General features: G+C 34.1%; 2 protein-coding genes across 4 annotated transcripts; one reads left to right on the top strand and one right to left on the bottom strand.

The window, feature by feature from the left end:
* LOC109347111 (growth-regulating factor 3) lies at window positions 1,555-4,465 on the top strand. The gene is made up of 4 exons (XM_019586837.1): window positions 1,555-1,886; window positions 2,038-2,235; window positions 3,061-3,334; window positions 4,042-4,465. The coding sequence occupies exons 1-4, from the start codon at window positions 1,679-1,681 to the stop codon at window positions 4,463-4,465; spliced, it is 1,104 nt and encodes a 367-aa protein (XP_019442382.1). The 5' UTR covers window positions 1,555-1,678.
* On the bottom strand, window positions 4,943-19,912 carry LOC109348334 (1,4-alpha-glucan-branching enzyme 1, chloroplastic/amyloplastic). Of its 3 annotated transcripts, none has more exons than XM_019588722.1 (22): window positions 19,609-19,912; window positions 18,253-18,407; window positions 17,186-17,475; window positions 15,915-16,013; window positions 15,412-15,454; window positions 14,190-14,249; window positions 13,094-13,174; window positions 12,847-12,963; window positions 12,400-12,483; window positions 11,381-11,502; window positions 11,080-11,199; window positions 10,796-10,925; window positions 10,573-10,683; window positions 9,154-9,282; window positions 8,823-8,926; window positions 7,877-8,021; window positions 7,308-7,455; window positions 7,108-7,208; window positions 6,816-6,893; window positions 6,407-6,562; window positions 5,668-5,742; window positions 4,943-5,507 (listed from the first exon to the last, which is right to left on the bottom strand). In XM_019588722.1, exons 1-22 carry the CDS (start codon window positions 19,745-19,747, stop codon window positions 5,397-5,399), a joined length of 2,598 nt encoding a protein of 865 aa, XP_019444267.1. In that variant the 5' UTR covers window positions 19,748-19,912; the 3' UTR covers window positions 4,943-5,396. The 3 variants fall into 3 exon arrangements, with proteins under 3 accessions (XP_019444267.1, XP_019444269.1, XP_019444268.1); XM_019588724.1 differs by having other exon boundaries at window positions 17,186-17,328; XM_019588723.1 differs by having other exon boundaries at window positions 17,186-17,466; window positions 19,609-19,747.

The raw sequence follows: 21,494 nt of genomic DNA, 5'->3' as shown, positions 1-21,494 counted from the left end.
AATAATAAGTATTTATAGGTATGGGTACCATAATACCTATACATGCTCGTATGTATTATGAGTATTTTTAAAAACTCGTTTATAAAATTTACAGGTACCCATTTTTGATCCATATTCGTGTCCGTATGGATTTTACCCGCAAATACTTATGGGTACGAGTTTAGAGCAAAAAGGGAATATGTGTCAGTAGCTCGTAGTAAACGAAAACAATAAACATTGATCATGGCTCCTACTCCTACAATAGCGAATATCGAAAATCTTGTAATTATTATGATTAGAAAATAATATACTATTCTAAATATAAAGTGGTACTTTATTTATAACAATGGATTATAAGTGATCAATAATGTATTAATTTAGTTGTGTAAGTTTCCACTAATCCATACGATAAGAGGAGACTTTCTAAAATACAAAAAAAGTTGATTATAATATTCTGTTATTATAATATTGAAAGATTTATAAGATAATTTGATGGGTAAAGTTGAAAAATAGAAGTGCATATTGTCGGATCAAAACTCCACCTGTGAGTCTGATCGAAGTGCCTCTGGCTTTGCATTCTTTAATACTCTAGGCAATATATTCATCCTCAACAAACACAAACAATAAATTATTAATTCAATATTTTATTTCACTGTTAACATTTTTACTTTATTTCTCTATCTTTGATAAGTTATGGGCATGGTGAGATTCACTCTCCGATAGAATAAGGTGATTAGGTTAAGCCATATAATATAGTTATGTAGTCTTTTTTTGACATTATAAAGAGTATTTTTTATGTAAATCCTTTTTTATGAGATTATCTGAAAGAGAAAAGTAAAAAATAATAATAAACTAATGGAATAAAAGCAAACATTAAGAAAACAATTTGAAAAAATGCATTACACATGATCTGACAATAGCTGTATAGTTGTATAATATAAAGTTAATTTTTTTACCAACAAGATGTTAATCTAGTACTGTAATAATGTCTTACTAGATTTATAAGATAGTCAAAAGATTAAATGTTTGATTCATAGGAGCAATATTTACTGGGAGAGAATACTGAATGAATTAGTTCCTTACACATGATAGAATACTAGTACCAAAAAATATGAAGTTAATTTTTGCTATTGCTAACCGATAAGTGTTGGTTCAAGTCCTACATGCTTGATTTCCTTTAAGTAAGGTCTCAAGTTCAAGTCTTGTTGATAAAAAATACATATTAAAAGAGTTAACTCCATATACCTATAGGTGTTCTCGGGACAGACAGAATGACCTCTAGTATCAAGATAAATCTAGTAAACCAAAAAAACCCTATGCTCCCACTCTATCCCTCCTCAAGTGTTATTTCCAAGGCATAAAGACAAAAACTACAGGTCAAGTATATTTTTACTATTATTCTATTCTCAATATCTCTTCCTTTTTCACCTCAACTGTCTTGTCTCACTGTCTTTTTCTCAAGTGCTCTCTCAACACTTCCAAACAAACTTTGCATGCTTCTCTCTTTCTCTCTTTCTCTCTCATATAGGTATCTACCAAAGATATATATAAAGTAATTAAAGTAATAACTCTTCAACACAAGTCACTGCCAAAACCCTTTTTCACAAACTTGATCTTTAAACATCCAACACACTCCACAACTAACAAACAAAGTTATATTAACACCAAACTAATACCTATTCTCTCTCTCTCTCTCTCCATGGACTTTCATATGAAGCAATGGAGAAACCAGGTCCAGGTGCATGAGTCAGAGGAACAACAACATTGTACAAAGATGCCAAAACTTCACCCTGGATCCCATCAAGCTTCTGCAACATCTTCTGCACTCCCTTTGTTTTTACCTGAACCCAACACCAAAATCAGTACCTTGTCAGATTCAACATTAGCTACCACTAACAGATTTCCCAGTAACCCTTTCTTTCTTTCCCTTTTACTCTTCTGCCATTTCTCACCTTTTTCAAGTTTGTTTATATTTATATTAGAAACTCATAACCTTTCTTTCTTCTTTTAGATTCATCTCATACTCTTTATTTCTACCCTTTTTTCTGATAATAATAGGGATGGGTAGTTATTTCAGCTTGGGACAGTGGCAGGAGCTAGAGTTACAAGCATTGATATTCAGATACATGTTGGCTGGTGCTGCTGTTCCTCATGAACTTCTTCAACCTATAAAGAAAAGTCTTATTTTTTCTCCTACTACTACACCTTATTTTCTTCATCACCATTCTATTCAACATTATCAACCTGGTGCAGAATGTAAGCTTTTTTCTCTCTCTTTCTCTCTCACACTCCAACATTATCTGGTAATGTCATACACAGTTCTCTATATGCTTTATACTACAATAAAAAAATGTGTACTTTCTTTTTTTGTGTTTTGTGATCATATCATATGGTTTTTTTTTTGATAAATGCATAATGATGATTAAACTATATTTTGAAATCTGGGATCTTGCTCAAAATAAACTAAAATGTTTGTCACTTGAATAGTAGTAACTGTTTGCAGATCATTTCAAAGTAATCAGTCTGAATTAAAGTAATTTTCTGATCATACTTACATTATTTTCTCATATACTTGTGTACCAAATTCACCTTTCTGCATATCACATCTCATTTGTCACAAAGAAATGTAAAAAGTGATATACCATATATCTCAATAAATCACATGTCTATACCACTTACAAGTAACAACGTTTAGGATGCTAGGTCCATGACAAAGAAATGCTATTTAATGATAAAAGACTTATAGTTGTATTAGACTGCGACCGGGAGCCTCCGGTTACCGGGTATGGGAAGAGTGTTACCGGGTATGGGAAGAGTGGAGAGTCACAAATGAGACACCACTTATCGAACCAAAACCTTAAGCTTTAGTTCCATGTGTCTTTTCTACTTATAAACTCTTTCACCCCTTCTCGGATATTTAATGTGAGATTTCACACTTGAATAAACCCAACAATAATCATGGATGAATATTCCAAAAATATAACCCAAATACATGTTTGTACATTTTGGAAAGAGTTGCATGAGAATTGTAAAAGGGTACATTATTGAAGATGTTTGGTTGTGTTGTTGCATGTATGTAAGTGATGCAATCAGGGTATTGGGGAAGAGGAGCAATGGATCCAGAACCTGGTCGGTGCCGGAGAACGGACGGGAAGAAGTGGCGGTGCTCGAGGGATGTGGTGGCGGGTCAGAAGTACTGTGAAAGACACATGCATCGTGGTAAAAACCGTTCAAGAAAGCCTGTGGAACTACCCACACCTATTACTATTGCTTCTTCATCATCTTCCATTTCTTCACCTTCTCTTGCCACTGCTTCTCTTAAATCACCTTTCGATCTCATTCATCTTAATCAATGGTAATCTCTCTTTATCTGCTTAATACCCTTTTTAATATTTGTATATACTTATACCATCTTATATATTCAGCAGAATAATAGAAAGAGAAATGATATATTCTCTTACAAATCATCGACACTATAACATGTGTCATACATTGCTACTTTGTTTATTAATGATTTGTTCGGAAGATATTTTGTTATAGTATTCTAATTGTACCAGACCTTTGTTGGGGATGTGTGGCATTATCTGCATAGATTATTATTCTAAATGAAGTTTTACTTTGAACTATAATTAATGAGTACATATAATAATAGAGAATCAGCCAGTGAGCATTGATTAGGAAAAGGGTGACTAACTTTTACTTCCATATGAGCTTCAATCTAATTTGGTGGGACAACTTTGCTTAAACAATGTGTTTTTTTTCTTGTCCTGCAATCATGTTTTTAGGATTGCTTCAATGACAATCATAAAGTTAAGTTTGAATTTGTTTCTTTCATATGCTCAACCTTGTGACCTGTCAAGTGATGCCTAATTGGTGTAGGGACCCCAATGTAGGCATGCCCACTATGTGTCATACTTGGGAAATTGGAAAGCTTTAGATTGTACTAAATAATCCCCAATCTTTTCTTTTTAAACTAAATATAGAAAAGCATGCTGTCACAATATTTTTTGTCCCCATTCATATAATTACCCTACTTGTTTTTTTTGCTGGGCACTTTTCTAGTCCCTCAGGGACCAAGAATGAAAGCAAGAGCCTATTTGAAACCCAAGATCATGTGGGTGAGGATGGTAGATCAGGTGGCAATATGCTGAGGCATTTCTTTGATGATTGGCCAAGGTCACTGCAACAATCTTCTGATAGTGGTGGAAGGGTGAACTCAGTAACATGCCTAACTATTTCAATGCCTGAAAATACTTCTTCTGATGTGTCATTGAAATTGTCAACTGGGTATGGAGAAGAACCATGTCCAAGGAATGGGAATGTGGAACCAGAGACAGAGCAAGTGCAAGTGAATTGGGCTGGGGGATGGACTTCAACTAACCAAGTAGCTTCAATGGGAGGACCACTTGCAGAGGCATTGAGATCATCTACTTCAACTTCATCACCCACCAGTGTATTGCATCAGTTGCATGGTGGTTCTGCTTGAGACTAGTTTTTTTTTGGGAATACTTTTCACTTTTGGAGCATTCTTGGACAATGGATATGCTTGTATGATTGTACCAATTGTATGGTCTGGTTTTATGGGTTCTGACTTGGTGATGAGAGGGATATGGTTGCATTAGTTTGGTAAGAGCCAATATTCCATGTGATTAAAAGATAATATGTTGTTCATTCAGATTTCGTTTTCTTGATATTATTATTATTATTATATATTTAGTTAAATTGCTTTGTTTTCCCAATTTCACAAATGTTTCGAAATGCTGGATTGACATTTGGTAAACTTTGGCACAGAATCATATGAGACGATGATACCTTAGTTTTCTCTAATGCTCCCCAATGTTAATCACATGCTTTGAGAAAAATCATTTTTGCCACCCAAAATAGAAAACGAACATTTACAGAAGGGTGCGATAGTAGAGGAGGCAAAGCCTAAGCATTGTTTTGGAACGTGTAAAAACTGAACTTTAAAATCTAAAAGGAGAAATCTATAAAAGCCTCCCACAAAATTTCCAAGGGTATAGCCTTCAGAAGCTGCTAAATTTTGTTACATTCATGCACTTCTTATGAAGACTGATACGCACATTTGTACAGCTAGTCTGAGGTTTGTGGACCATAGTTTTGTTGTTTCAAATTCCTCAAATGGGATGCAACTTGCACAGGTCAAACTTAAACTTAACCCTACAAGGTAAAATCCGATTCAAATACTATACATAACTTACCTAGCAAGACGCATGTACAATAATTCTACGTTATTATGGTGCCTCACTAAAATTAACCAGCACTCCACATAAGACTGACATGGCGCTATAATTTTGCTTAGCTGTTTTTGTGTTGGTTGAACTACCAGATATGTTTGTTGGCTAGGGACTTGCTGCATCTATGCCATTGTGCAGTCACATTCATCCCACAAACTGCCATCAGGGTTTGGCTGGAACTGGTTCAACTTTATCCGCAAGAGCGTACACCACTGCTGTTCTACAAGGTGCATACACGAGAAAGGATCGTGGTCGGTCATCATACCATCCATCCTGCAATATCATCCATGAGAATTCAAAGAGTTGATTAGTCATTTGGGAGAGCCTATACACTGAAATGTCCACAAGAATGTAAAAACACAAACAAGTCACTGTGGCATGTTTGTGTCAGTACACATGCCCCCACACACACTAGTTTAGAGAAGTCGCATACAGAGGTGAAGTACTCAGCAGTGTGGTCGAGCCTATTGAAACCACCAAACTTGGCATCATCGGAATCCAAGACGATCTGGAAAAAGGAAAAGCATATCCATCATACAAAATTAAACATACTATCAAACATTGGAAAAGAGAAAGGAAAAAATATTAGTGTTGGTCAATGGTAAGATTGTTTCAAACATTAGCAACGACTTTCAACAATGATTTGTATAAAAATATGCGCTCTTAAGTCTTATGGTGGATAAGTACATCGTCCTTTCAGTTGATTAACAGGTGGATACATATGATGGCACCTGAGAACATGCAGATGAAAATGGAGAAAAATAGCAGAGGAGTGGATTACTTTTATTTTTGGAAATTTTCTACTCATGGTTGGCTGGTTAAATGGATGAGTTACCTACAATTATAGGGTTGAATGGCGTCACCTTTGTAGTATCACAAGTCTCTTAGTTATCGAAATGAATTTGATTTAGACCAAATGATTTCAATAATAATGTGCATTTCACCTTCACACTAACAAAGAAGATTCAAACTCAGCCAACTAAAGGGTTTTAGGATTGGAATTACTTAATCATCATGTCATCCTTACATGAAATGGGATGAGTTTCGAGAATAACAAGACAAATGATGAAAATAATGTTCCTTAGGATGAAATGTCAGATGCTAACATCGTATTGTTATAAAAGACTTCTAATTTTATTGGTCTTACCAGAGTAATAATACACAGATCATACCTTATATTTCCCTGGGTATAAGCAGCCAATTCTGTAATCTGAATAGCTGTTGGTCCAATGAAAGTTGAAGACAAATACAAGGTTGCCTCTTTCAAAGACTATAACTCTGTCACCTTCATCTTTCCGTGAAATATATTGCTGCTCAGAAGTCATGAACTGCATCACAGGTAAGGACATTTTTTTTTAACTGCAACCCCCCAGTGTCAACTAATGTAATACTATCAGTACTCCATCTAAGAATTACCAACAATTATTTTGTATGATAATGGAAATTTAAAACCAACTTCCAAGAAGTTATCTTCAATGATGAAGCAATAAACATCAATCACAGTATAATAACCTAAGGGATTTGATTAGGGAAATTCTTTGACACAAATAGCAGTGGAGTCATGCAAAAAAGAAGGCTTACATTAACGCTTTCTTCTAGGTGCTGCATGGCTTGATCAAATTCCTGCATCCCCCGATATCTTAGATATTTTGCATCCCCCTGATTAAACAAGGTAGAAGATAATTTCTATAGCTTTTGAAGTAATTTTTGTAGTTTTCAAACTATATGCAAATGATATCTTCAATAAGTTTTATAATTCATCAATAAAAAGATAAATACATTTCACAACAAAGTAGTGCTCAACTAACTGAAACCCCAAAACACAGTGGGAATATAAACTAGTAATTTCACAAGTTAATAACAAGGAACCTACCAAGTCAAATCTACGCCTGCATTTATCATAACTGTTATTATTCCCAGGAATTACTGAGCCATTAGGAAGATGTTGATCACCTCTTGGAAAGTCAATCCACTCTGAACAGGACAATATATGAGCAACCTTAACATTTTCTTAACACCCAATCAACATCAAGTCTCTACTTAAATAATGACAAGCAAGCAACATAAACTAACCAGGATGGCCGAATTCATTTCCCATAAAATTCAAATACCCTTCACCACCGAGTCCCATGGTGATAAGCCTAATCATTTTGTGTAATGCTATACCACGATCTATAAGAGGAGTAGATGGTCTGTCTAAAGCCATGAACTCATACATATCCTGAAGAAACCAAAATAATGTAAGGTCAAATGTCCAATGGCATAAAACTGCAAAACTTACAAATAAAATACGCATCCTTAATCATATGACAGATGCAAAGTAAGAAAGAACCAAAAGGATTAAAGAAACAGCCAGAGAATTGAGGATATCAATGTTAAGTTCTTCTAAGCGACCGCACTAATCTTCATAATCACAAGAGCTGATTGCAAATGCATATGAGAAGTTTTCACAAGATCTATAACAGTCGACCATTTTTTTAATGTATTTGCTGCAACTAAAAAGAACTTCACTGAAGCAGGAGTTTCAAATGGATGAAACTCAACTCCCAGTTTCTTCAGAGGAAATAAAACTGCTTATCTATATTCCAGAATAGGATCTTTTAGCATAATTGAGAAACACGTTGTATGGAAGAGCTACACACTTTGTCCATCAACCAAAATGCAATTGTCTTGTCGCCAACTAATGCTTGATCATGACTTTCAGCATAAGCTACACATTTTTCCTGCCACCTTCTGTTGGTGAGTGTGTGGATTATATCACCCATTCTCCAGTCTTCATCTTGCTTCCTACAAAAAAGGACTTGGCTGAAACCACAATGGCTTTCTTTACACACTAATAACAAACAGTAAGAATGAATGACAACAGCCTATGGAGGTGAAAAGAGAGGAAGGTAATTGCAACCAAATGGAAACACAGTTTGATGTTGGCTTCGATTGACAAATATAATCTTAAGACACAGAAAATGTTCAATCTTTCTCGATGCAAAGAATTAGATAACATTCTAAAAAGCACAGAAAAAGTGAATGACTAACTTAATGTGGTAAATTAAACAAGGAATTGTTCTTTATTTACAATTAGACTTCCTCTTACATTTTGGAGGTCTTAGCAATTATTATGCGAGTTAAAAAGAATACTGCAAATTTAGCATCCCTTGAAGCTCCAGCAAGAACTCAGGCATTCTAAGCGCTAACATATTCTATATGCATGCTAATAATTGATGAGAAGAAAACTCATTCTTATCATAGTTGATTTTCTGATACTGTTGAACACTAGATTGATATTATATTCTTTGAGCCCATTCTCACAGGGTTTAGCCTGAATTCTTGTCAGGTACTCAAACACTATACAAGGGATACTACGAAGTACGAACTCATTTATAGTCTTTTTTTCAGGTCATTCTTTTATTATTTTTATCATTTTGCAGCACCATGTCATTGCTCTTTTAGTGTTTGATATATAGGCCCGTGGGGGGCAAAATTGCATAACAAGAAAGTCTCCTCTATGCAAGTATAACCACAACCAGATCTATTTAAAAGGAAACATAATAAATAATGAGTTTGAGCTCTAGAAATAAAACAAAAGATTACTTGAGGAGCTCAATCCACTTGTCGGCAATGGCCATGTGCAGGCGATAATCAAAGCCAATTCCACCATCTTGTGTAGGAATGCAGAATGCCGGCATTCCACTGACCTGTAAATGGAAAGGAAGTTGTAATGTTAACTGTAAGCTTTAATCGGGTCAAGTAAAGGGTTCAAAACTATTTGTCTTTTAGTTCCTTAAAATAGTTATTCAGCTATCTACATAATTGACAATGTAGAAATCTTGAAGTTTGAAAGATGACAATTGTTCAACTTCTATCACAGCTTGATTAGGTGTAACCAAAGTAACAATTTCAAACTTTTGAGAGAACAACATACATCTTCACCAATTGTAACAGCCTCAGGGAAGAGCCCATGAATGAGATCATTAACCAGCATCAGGTAAACCACAGCATCAACATCAGTTGCAAAACCAAAATACTCGTTGTAATTTCCTGTAAAAGTTACCTGCAGCAGGAAACAAAAATGTTTACAATCTAAATAAAAAAGAAGTGTGAGAATAATAAAGGAGCCTATGTATGCTAGAACTATAATGAGGTAAATTTTCAGATGCATTGGTTCATGTGGACCCATAATGAGGTAAATTTTCAGACGGACCTTAATATCTTTACCCGCATAACAAGTAACAAGAAAATTCAGCTCTAGTTTGAAGCATCTGTAAATGAAAAGATTTCCGTTCTAAGGATTTCTTTTCATTTACTTTAAAATCAGTTTTAATTGAAAAGTAAAAAATTAAGACACAGAATACAACCAAAAAACAAATGACACAAATTTGGAACACAAGCACAAAATAGTTTGATAATCCTTGTGCATATGCACTCATGAATACTACCTCAGAAAACCAACCTACATGATAAAAGGTATAGTACTAACTAGGTAATGACATGTTGATCAAAAGCTTTAGCATTACACTCTAATCAAGTGAACAACAATCCATCAAATAAGGGTTCTTTAAAAAAATTTGATAACCAACAAGAACTAGAGAAAAGGTATTCCTGGAGACCAGTTATTCTACAGAATACCATAGGTTTCACTGCCGACCAAGGAAGAAAAGAACTACCCAAGAGAAATTTGACAAAGTAATAATTAATTAGCCTAACTTAGTGTAGAACCTCCTAATCAAACTGTCAACATACTTCACAGTGGGTAAGTTACCATGATCTAGAAAGATATACACTCATTACTGAATTCACCAAAAAGGACCGAAATGCTCTACCAAGAGTAAAATATAATTTCAGGAGTCATGTAAAACTGTTTTTGTTCATAAAGGGATCCACTTACTCCAAGAGTAAGTTTTTTAAACTTACTCCCCATCTAGCTATCAATTTTATGGACATCTAAGGATTTGAATTAGTGAGTAGATCTAAACCATTAGATGTCCATAAAATTGATGGCTAGGATGAGGAGTAAGTTTAAAAAACTTACTCTTAGAGTAAGTGGATCCCCACCCTTGGGTCAATGGGGATATATTTTATAGAGAGGAACCAAGAAAAAAAGAAGGAATAAGATATCCTCTACAATACAGGCAGCATAAGAAAAGAAATAGGCTCATCAAAATAATAAAGCTGCCCAATTCTCTGCATTGTTCTGAGAAAATACATAACAGCACTTGAAATTTCACAATTTTTTTCTTCACTTGGAAATCCAATAATTCTCAATGACCAAGTAAAAATGAAGCCAAGTTATCTTAAAATACCAAGAAAGTTAAAGAAATCACAAAAAACAATCATAATGTACCTCCAATCCATGATGAGTGTACATCATTGATGTGACACCATCAAATCTAAACCCATCAAACTTGTATTCATCCAGCCACCATCTTGCATTTGAAAGTAAATACCTTAGTACCTACATCAAGAATTAAAATAAGTCACTCACTACCAACCAGATGGTACAGAAGAATCACGACGGAAAATATTGTCAGAACTATGTCAATTAATCCTACGAAGACACCACTTACTTCCCAGCTTCCATAGTTAAAAAGGCGAGAATCCCACATCCAGTGATAACCACGTGACCCAGGATGGAAGTAATGACCATCAGTTCCATCAAACAAATTCAGCCCATCCAATGTATTACTTGATGCATGGCTACATTCATGATACATTGGTAATCAGTAGTCAGGACTAAGCAGCAGACCAAAATACCATTGTTAAAAACTTGCATGTAATATCGTTCATGTAACATATATATGTGCATAGAGCCAAGAAAAGAGAATAATAAAGTATGAAGTACAATAATCACCTATGTACAATATCCATCAGAACAAGCAGACCTAGTTCATGAGCTCTGTCAATTAGAGACTTAAGTTCGTCTGGAGTTCCAAATCGGCTGCTGGGAGCAAAGAAATTTGTAACATGGTACCTGGAACATGAAGAATAATATTTTACATAATTATCCCATCAATTTTGGAGAAAAGTACTAATGCACCAAGAGAGAAGAAATATAGCACAAAACTGCCTTTATTGTTTGAATCACATTGGAACTATTAGCAAAGTTTGGGAGGAAAAAATGACAACATTGGATAGCTTCAAGAAGAGTTTACCCAAAGCTAGCATAATATGAATGTTCTTGGATGGCCATAATCTGGACAGCATTATAGCCAAGCCTTTTAATACGAGGTAGTACATCATCTCTAAAATTGGCATATGTGTTGATTTTTGGCTCCTAAACAAGGTTGAAAACAACATGGTCAATAATATAAAAAGAAACAACACTTTAAATGTGCACTTTCTTGAACTCAGTAGACTTATTCTCTACTATCATGCAAATTATTCTATTACTAAAATAAGATTCACACTGATCAAATGAAAGGAGATCAATGTCCGCACTGAAAATAAATTAATAAAAAATGGCAGCCTAATGCACGAGGCTTCCACACAGGGAGTCTGAGAGGGTAGATGCATGTAACCTTATCCCACAAGTAGAGAATTAATTTTTCTTTTAAAGAATCTAGAGCCTCGTTGCTCATTGTAGCTAATGCCATTCGCTTAGCATTTATTGGACAAGGGATCAGCTTTACTAGATTTACATTTGTGAACAGAAAAATAATTTCACTTTATGGCAAAGAGTAAAGAAAGAGTTTTAGAACAAGTATCCATTTGCAGTTTGACATTTTCTAGCTAAATTCTAAGATTTGAGTAATCAAATTAGAACATGGATTCTCTGGGTGTCATTAGGTCAGTACTTACACAAGGCTATCAAACTTGGTAATGGGTGGTGCCAGCTTAGAAATGCAAGTCAGTTGTATTTCATTTGTGAGTAATCACAAATGAAACTTCCTCTAAAGCAACCCCATCAAGGATAACAATTATCTTGCTTTTTTTAGAAGTTTGCTTCAGTGGTTCTCAAGAAAGTAATCAAATAATGCGTATTTCACAACAAAAAAAACACAGCAAAACGTTTAGTCCATGCCATTTTGCCATTAATGGTAAATAATAACCAATATGTGAAGATCACATTAATGATAAATAATAACCATTAATGATAAAGAAACAAGGAAGGGGAAGGAACTATTGAAAATCACATATTGATATCACAATAGAGAAAGTGAAAAGTGCTTACAGGACTACTCATTCCAACATGTGACTCATATATTCTAAGTGACTTTGGTCTCTTTGGCTGCGAATATTTGAAGACATGTTGTTCCTGTAATAATAGAAAAAGAAAACCATATACCACAGCAGGGCATGACAGAAAAATCAAACACAGTATGTCAAAGTCAATGATTGAGTAACTATCACATGTTATTTGTATCTAAGAACTGTCCAGATAGTCGGAAATTACTCTTATCAACAAATGACTATTTTCATTTGAAATAATAATAACTAAAAAGCTGTTAATCTCTTTTCATATCAGCAATATATATTCCCTTGAAATCACCATGAGTGAATCTCCAAATGGAGGCCATAAATACAACTCTATACAAAGGTAAGAGGAAACATCTATTTGGGTTTGTCCTGTGCTCTTTTTATGAGTGCAACCTGGATGGAAAAAAATGAAAAATCATACCTCTTCTGGTGGATCATAGTATATTCCGTTATATGGAATTTCACCAGGAGCCTGTACAGAGAACTTGATCCAAGCAGGAATTGAGTCCTTGATTCCAGAGGGAGTAGTCATACGAATCTGCAAATATATATATATATATATGTAGGCTTGGCAATAATAGGGGACAATTTTCCATATACCTTTTCTTACTTTTTATGTTATACAAATACTCAAAGGAAGACAATACTCTGCCCAGAGAAAACATTACCTTGACTCGAGAACCATGAGGAATTGCTGGTGAACCATCCACATTGTTTGGCAGGAAGATCTCCCATACACCAAACTCATTCTGGTAAGACAAAACTAGAACATCTAAGGACAGCCCGTAGCATTACTAGTGGTATTTAAATTCAAATAAGGATATACAATATCCAGGACCAGGAGTCTGTAAGATATATGTCACAATCACGTCGAAAAGTACAGGGTACAATTTCCATTTAAAACAGAAGATTCAATCCATATGGCATTATCATTTTTGGGAGAAAGTATTTTCAAGTGGCATACTAACTTCTAAGATATCACTAAGTTTGGAAAAAAATTCCAAATCTAGCCAGTCAAATTTCATTATCACTTCCAACCATTTATCTTGACTAGATCCATATAATCCTGACTAAGGTTCTCCATAGAATTGGAAAAAACACAGATCCCTTTTGTTCTTTGGAACATATAGATCAACTTTGTTGACACAAAGAATGGGTAGGATTGTAGGAATAGAACAAGGGAGAGAGGGGAGGCATATAAGCTACATTCTAGGTCAAACATAGAGGAAAAATTAGGAAGATAACACTACAAAGTATCCATGCTACAACCAGGGACGGGACCAGGATTTTATCCTAAGGGGTGCCAAGAGTAAAGACCATACGACTTATAAGTAAAGATTTTTTTTTCAGTAACACATACATATTATATGAAACACACTTGGTAATAATCATTATACAATACTATAAACTACTTTAAACATATAGATGTAAACATGAAGATAGACATGAGAGAAATAAATATTACTAAGACTCTTTTAACTTTCAATAAATACACTATTACTACAACAACCAAGCCTCAGTCCCCATTAGGTGGGGGTCAGTTACAAGAATCAAAAGAAATACACTATTACTACCTAAAAATTTAAAATCCGAGGTGCCATAAAAATATATATTAAAGTTGTGAAAAAAGTTGTTGGGGGTGACCACCCCTGTCTCCGCCACTGGCTACAACTAGCTCACTCATTCCAATATTACTTTTTAAATCAAAGAAGCATCCTAAATTTCATGTGTATAAAATTTAAAGACCAATTACAGATGACATACCTGAACCATTTCATCTACATTTGGATTCCAACCGTTGAAATCTCCGATTAATGCTGCTGTCTGAAATAGAAACCAATAATATCCATAATTGCAAAGGAAGTAAAAATCAGCCATACAAAGATTGATCAGGTAATAGTCTTGAAATTTAAAGACATAAACATCCAAAACTACAAATTCTCCAAACTTTATTTGAAAATATAGGATGATAGAGTGGGAAAGGGGAAGCAGAGTGAAAAGGGGACAAACACTATTGCTAAACAAATTATACTAATCACTAATGTAATTACTATTCTATCTTGTCTATTCATATATTGGCTTTTTACTAACCAACATTCAGTTTCATACAACATCAGATGTTATAGTTGTGGGGTAAAAAATTTCCATTAACTTGAGTAGAACTTTGCTATCAGAAATAAGAAATAACATCTGATGACCTACTCCACTTCATCTATCCCACTAGAATCATATAGTTCTAATCTCCCTTTATTTCCCTGAATGATGGATCCAAGACATTTAAGGCATGTGGCTTGTCGTATATCATGGTCTCCAATTCTCACCTCTAAGCTAGCATTAGTAGACCTCTGGCTAAAATTAAAAATACTACCATAAGCTTCATATTAAAAATACTACTTAAACAAAAGTCATGTGCTTCTAAAATTTGTCTTCACATCTCTAACTTCCCACTTCTTTTCTGGATATTCTCAGTAAGCCTATCTAATACCAAAGTATAATGATTAGGGCTCAAAGTTGATCTTGTTGCAGTTCTATAGTGATGGGAAAATCTTCCATAGTTTCACCTTGTGTTCTCATATTAGTTGTAACCCCATCATACATATCTTTGATTGCTCAATAAAAACTCCTTCTCCAAAGCCTTTTGCAACGCCTCTCCAGGCATCGAATCCTACTCCTTTTCCAAATTGATAGAAACCATGCCTATGTAAGTCTTTTTTATTCCTCCAATATCCTTCTATCAATCATCATAGCAAGTATATTGCTTCCATAGCCAACATATTCTACACAAAACCAAATTGATTCTCTGTAATGTGACTCTTTTTTCTTAATATCTAATCAATTATCATCTCCATAGCTTCATAGTGTGGCTCATGAGCTTTATTCCTTAATATTTCGGACAGTTTAAATGTATCCCTTGTTTTTATAAGTAAGGATTGAAGTAGAACAAAAACTAAATCAATTTAGTACCGATAGTTAAGATTAAATATACCTTAGCTCCTGGTGCCCACTCTCTATAAGTAATGCCTGTAGCACTGCAAACAAAAGTTTGTAGTTAATAAATATCCAGGACCGAAAGGTTTTTTTTTTTAGGAGAGGGTGAGTTTTAGTGCAATTTTAAGGTTGTTAGGGTTCAAATCCTGGAAACATCAACTCTTAGATACCGCTAGGTAGGACTTTGTGCACTAGGCCATCCTTATTATATTTTATGGGGGGAGGGGGAGTTGTATTAAAATCCATGACAACCGAGAAAATGTAAGAAAGTGAATGGAAATGGGAGAAAAGAGAAATGAAGACTAGGAGAAAAAGAAACCAGATCTGAAAATGGTAACTGTCATCAACTAAATGGAACCAAATCAGGTTCTGATATATACACATGAATGTAGAACATTGTACGAGAATTAAGAAGCATGATAACTAACATGATTAAAGAGTAAAGACCAAATCAATCAGCTGGAAATTAGGGCATATGATCTTAAAATTAGTGTAAAATACCTGCGCGTGAAACCAAATTTTTCATAACCACGAGAAAATGCATCCAGACCACCTTCATACTTGTCAATTTCCGCACGCACTCTTTTGTACTGTGCATAACTGTAACATGAGAAATATGCATTGAATGAAAATCAGGTTTTCATTCCAGTCACAGAAACAGTTTGTGAAGTACCACAAGTGCAAAAAGCAAGTAAAGTTCGGGAAACACAACAATAAGTACTGAACACTACGGCAATCAACTACATATACAAGCAGAAAAATGAATTAGTAATTTGCTTTGGGATGCAAGATTAGTGATGTATACATCATGTTAATACTATTTAACAAATAATGAGTATGACAGTCATTAAAATATTTTTACCACTGACATGGAAAGGAATTCCAATAGCAGGAAATGTTGCCCTTTTGTGGAACAAACGGAGCCAAAGCCCAAGAAATGTTGCCTTTTTATTCATATTATTACAGGTTTCAGGTTTCCATGGCCAATTAATTACTTTAAACCATTTCTATTGTTATTCTGGTTGGTGTAACACCCCGACTCAAATTCTAATAAAAAGGAAAATTGTACTTCCGGTTTTTATCTATATTTCAGCTGCAAACTATTTTATGAAAGTTTATCATTTCCAAAAGAATGAGTCGCCATGTCATAGTTGGTGCCAATTTAACAGCTCTACAACAACAACGATAACAATCAAGCCTTATCAATTACCCCACAATGGATTAATACTGTCATCGGGCTCTATCCTATTACATAGCTCATTAAATGGAATGTCACCATCATGTTGCTGTAGTGTAGAACTACTACACAAGACAAAGGAAACAATAAGCAAACCTATATTGTAGAAAGCGGTATGTTGCATTATGGTGTGAAATCACTTTCAAATATGAATGAATCTATGAGCAAGATGTAATTAATTGAAAGAATCTCATTAAACATCACACACTCTTAAATTGAATGTAAATAAAAGAGATCTCATCAAAAAATTCTAAAAGAGTGGGGAACTTAATTGATAGCATTTCCCACTCCCACCGTCCCACGACCTAGCTAGCCATCAGCAACACATTCGAGCAGCTAATGGTCAAATTTCTTTCCCCCATATAAAAACATGAAATATGAAATTATCAATAAAATTGTAATTATAACCCCGTTATAAAGAATCCCCACAGATAGATGAGCATATATTACTTCACTAACTTTAGAATCCCAAATACATTTGTAAATGCAGGTACTTGTTTTACCTTAAGAAGCTGAAATTAAGAAATCAGCTTACCGGAAATCAAGATGTTCACGGTGAGGTTGCAAAAATGGATCAATCTCGTATATTTTCTTCCCAGTGCCAGGTGGGGGAATGATGTTTGGTTTCACTTCATCACTTTCTATTTTTAATTTTCTGTCTACTGATACTGATGTCGTCTCAGCTTGGGTATGTGTGTCAACCTCTACAAGTGATGACACAATAGAACCTTGCACATCCTCATCCTCTACGTAACTGCTAGCCGCTTCATCGTCATTGTACTTGTTCTCATCTTCCAAGATTAAATCATCTAAATTCTGAACAGACTAAATTATGAATTCAGCAAAGATGAAAGAGCAATAAGAGAAATTTAAAATTTGCAAAAAAGGCAATTCTGAGATTATTAATAAAGAACAAAAATAAATCGAGAACAAAATAATGAACCAAATGCATTTCTGGGCAGGCTACCTATTTAAAAATACAATAAATAAAATAAAGAAAACCTGCAGTGCCTACACCCGTTGGCTAAGAAAACTAGGTATGACTGCCAGAAAATCAGTAATAGCTAGGTCCAAAGAGCACTTGATTTGGGATAAGATTAGTCGGTTGGTGTCTACGTGATGAAAAGCTCGCAGCCTTTCTTTATGGAGTTTCACTAACAGATATGTTGTGGGACTGGGAAGCTTTGTTATACTGATTGTCTCTGTTAACATGCTTGACTCTTGCCTTACTCTTTCGTCTAGGATGGTTCCTTTCTCCTCCTCATCTTTGTAATTCTTTCTCTTCATCTTAAAAAATTTGATCTTTTATTAATAAAAAAACTATTTTCCGAATATTTTTTATATAGCACTTATGTTTCTCTATATCTGTTTTTCCCTCCACCCCTAGATTCATTCTTGCTCGTATCCTTAAATCAACTAATGAAACACTAGGCTGAACTAAACTTGAATGCACCACATTAAAAAAATGTCACGAGAGTTCCATAAATTCTCCATATGAATATGACATAAAAACTACAAACCCTGAACAAAGAAAGGCAAGTGACAACAAGCATGCAAATTTAATTATGAAAATATTTTCCACATAGAGAAGGATAAAAGTACCTCTGGATCCTCTGATGTTATGTCAGGAGTTTCAAGTTGATCTGTCGAGGACGAAGAGTTCTCTTGGTCTTCAGGAATAAGTACTTTATCATATTCAGCAATTGTGGAAGATGTGGAGTCAGAATCACCGGAAACTTTTACAGAAAGGGTTTTCACTGAAAGAAGACAAGACATAAATATACCAGTAAGGTGCTTTTAATTATATCATGTTTCACATACAAACTAGATTGAACTTTATGTACATCCTAAAAAGACATAAATATACCCCCCCCCCCAATGTTACATTGTTGATGCATTAGTAATTCAAACTAATAAATCCTTATACATTGATAGCCAGTTTCACAAGTCAACTGATGCCAATTTAACATTTCATTTGTTCAATCATTGTCATTCTGATTACGGACTGTCCCTTTAACTGCCAAACTGTATGTGGTTAGAATTCATTTTCATATTCTCAACAAACAAAAAAGTGGTAAGAACTCAATTACAAATTTTACAAGAATCAAGTGATTTTTATTCCAAAAAAAGGGTATGGAAACTCAATTATTGCTAACACAAGTTTCCACTTTCCAAGCAGAAAACTACATGTGTTACATAAGAAACATACATGAAAGTTGACTTTCTTTCCATTGCATTGCAACTACAACTCAAAGAAACAGATTGCCTCTATAGTTAATCTAAAAGAATGATGCTCTTACAATAACTACATTGCGTACTCCATTTCTCTTTGTCATGAACTGCTGCATTCCAAATATTCAACTTACCAGCAGCGTTCACCTACAATAGCTTCATGATTTTGGTTGAAATTTCTCAGGACGTCACACACTCACACATTGTGCAAATAATGGCTCTAATTGATAGGTCAAAACGCAACATTACATCCTTCATTCTAGCTCAATATGATTAGTTAGATCAGCACAAAATATCATAATAAACCTTACATTCATTCCATCTAATCAAAGCCACACAAACATAAAAGTGCGATCCTAATTCAAAAATAATAATAATCTACTATCGCAATTCATAACATAAGTATCTAACGGCACAAAACAGATACGAAAAAAAAATAGTCCACAATTAAACGCTAAAAAAAATCATATATACGAAAATGAACATTGAACACTATGTTAGGACTTAAGTCCTAACACACTATCATCCGAATCTCATGTTTCACAACGTCACCATATTCCACTAAAACGGAATCGAAAATTCAAAATCAGCTCAACAAGTGATTGAACAGTTGAACAATTGAAAAAAAGCATTAAGTAACGAAGCAAGTTCAAAAATAGCAACAATGACTACTAGTGAGATAAGAATGGAATAGTAAAAGATAAAAAAACAAGTAAAGTGTATTACGAGAGAAGGAGTAGTTCCTGTTGAGGAAGAATGAGAGAGATGAAGTTGTGCTTCGATCTCCATGGAAGCTCGATTGCGACGGTTTATGAAGCGAAGAAGGAACAACGGGGAATCGAATACCAGAAATGGCGTAAACCATCGTTCTCTAATTCAAAAAGATTGAGATTCAGAAGAAGAAGAGAGTGTTGAATTTATTTCGGTTTAAAGAGTAATGAAAAGTGAGAACAGATCCATTGTGTTGAGTTCAATGAGGCGAGAGAAGCGTGACACAGTGACAAATGATGAGCTCACAGTTCATTTAGTATTACTATTATGCAATCACGTAAAAACCATACCACGCCGACCGAAAAACCGACGAACTAGAACCCTAACCGATACAGTACAAAACCGGTCAAAATCGGTTTAGTCACATTCATACAAGTGTAATGTTATTCTATCCTATGAATAAAAATGTGAAATTATATTAATTTTTCCTTTTATTTTAGGTGTACTTAGATAGGATTCTCACTCATTATTAGGGAGGGGATCTACCCATTCCACATTCTAGTTATTAATTCGAGAAAAACTTAATAGTTTGAATTAATGAGTAGATCTTAATTAATAGATTTTGATAGAAATAGAATCGATGGTCAAAATATGGAGTAAGTGGATCTCACTCTTATTATTATTCTGCAAAGTATAAAATTCATATTTTAAATTCAATTGTGATATCTATGTATTATCAATATAAATATAATATTATTTTTTGGAAGAAATGTGAATCGATACAATGACATATAGAAAACTCATCATTTCAATATGAGTTGACAGTGTAAAGTTTTTTATACCATCAGTATATTATTTATTATTAATTTGTATTACTTTTATTTAAAAGTTACTAATGATTAACTAATTAATAGTAGATGATTTGTTGCAGGTGTGAAAAATCTTTAGATAGTGGCGGTTTTGATGTAAGAAGAGGTAATGGTGCTACGTGTTGCAGGCATGTGAAGTAAGTAAGTAGCATGATAGTGAGGATTATTGAGTAATGCAATGGGCCCCACTGTACTCACATTCTCAAATTCTGCATCGTCCATTTTCTCCTCAAACAAGTAATTAAGGCCCAGCTTCGGATATGAAATGATTGGCAACGAGCATTTATTATTTATTTTTTATTTTCTTCAGACCAGGATAGTCTTGAACCATTTTTTTCTTCATGCTCTTATTCTTTATTTTGTATTTATTTGCACATTTCAATCATTTAAAAACTTGATATCTAAATTCATTCTAATGGTAGGAGGCCAGTTTGAATATTTGTATTTGTATTTACTTATTAGTACGAAAAGGTTTAAAATAACAGAATTTAATTTTTTGTCCTTTTCTAGGTCCCCTACCAACTTAAATGAAAATAATAATAAAGTCAATTATTAATAACAAAAAAAAAAGTTAATTATTATTGTCTAAGATTAATTCAGTATGCTACGTTGTGTGTACAGAAAAAAATATCTAGGGAAAGGTTACTCTTAATTTGGAAGGGTATCCCATGTGGCGTGTGTCTCCTTTGCAAAACTGTGACTAGTGGTCACAACTCCATGGCCATTGACCAATATAAAGATCATTGTATATGTTGGATAGAAAATATTCCAAGAGATGAGTTGAAAAAAATAAAAGACAAATGATTATAGATGGCAAAACCAAAATGCCCTAATAGGTTATATTTTTTTTTACAAGTAGGGCATACAAATTTTATCTATTTGTCCATTTTGTCTGATTCGTTTTGTCCGCTAAGTCTGTGGGCAATGTGGGCGGCCATAAATATAATTTAAGGAAAAAGTAAGAAAATTTCAAATAAGTTATGTTGTAATGTGATTTTTAATCTCTAAAAAATTGTAATATAATATTATTTG

This window comes from Lupinus angustifolius, chromosome LG05, assembly GCF_001865875.1.
Source record: "Lupinus angustifolius cultivar Tanjil chromosome LG05, LupAngTanjil_v1.0, whole genome shotgun sequence".
Classification (NCBI taxonomy): Eukaryota; Viridiplantae; Streptophyta; class Magnoliopsida; order Fabales; family Fabaceae; genus Lupinus; species Lupinus angustifolius.
The sequence above is the reverse complement of the archived record's forward strand: the minus strand, read 5'-3'. Positions and strand labels throughout refer to the sequence as shown.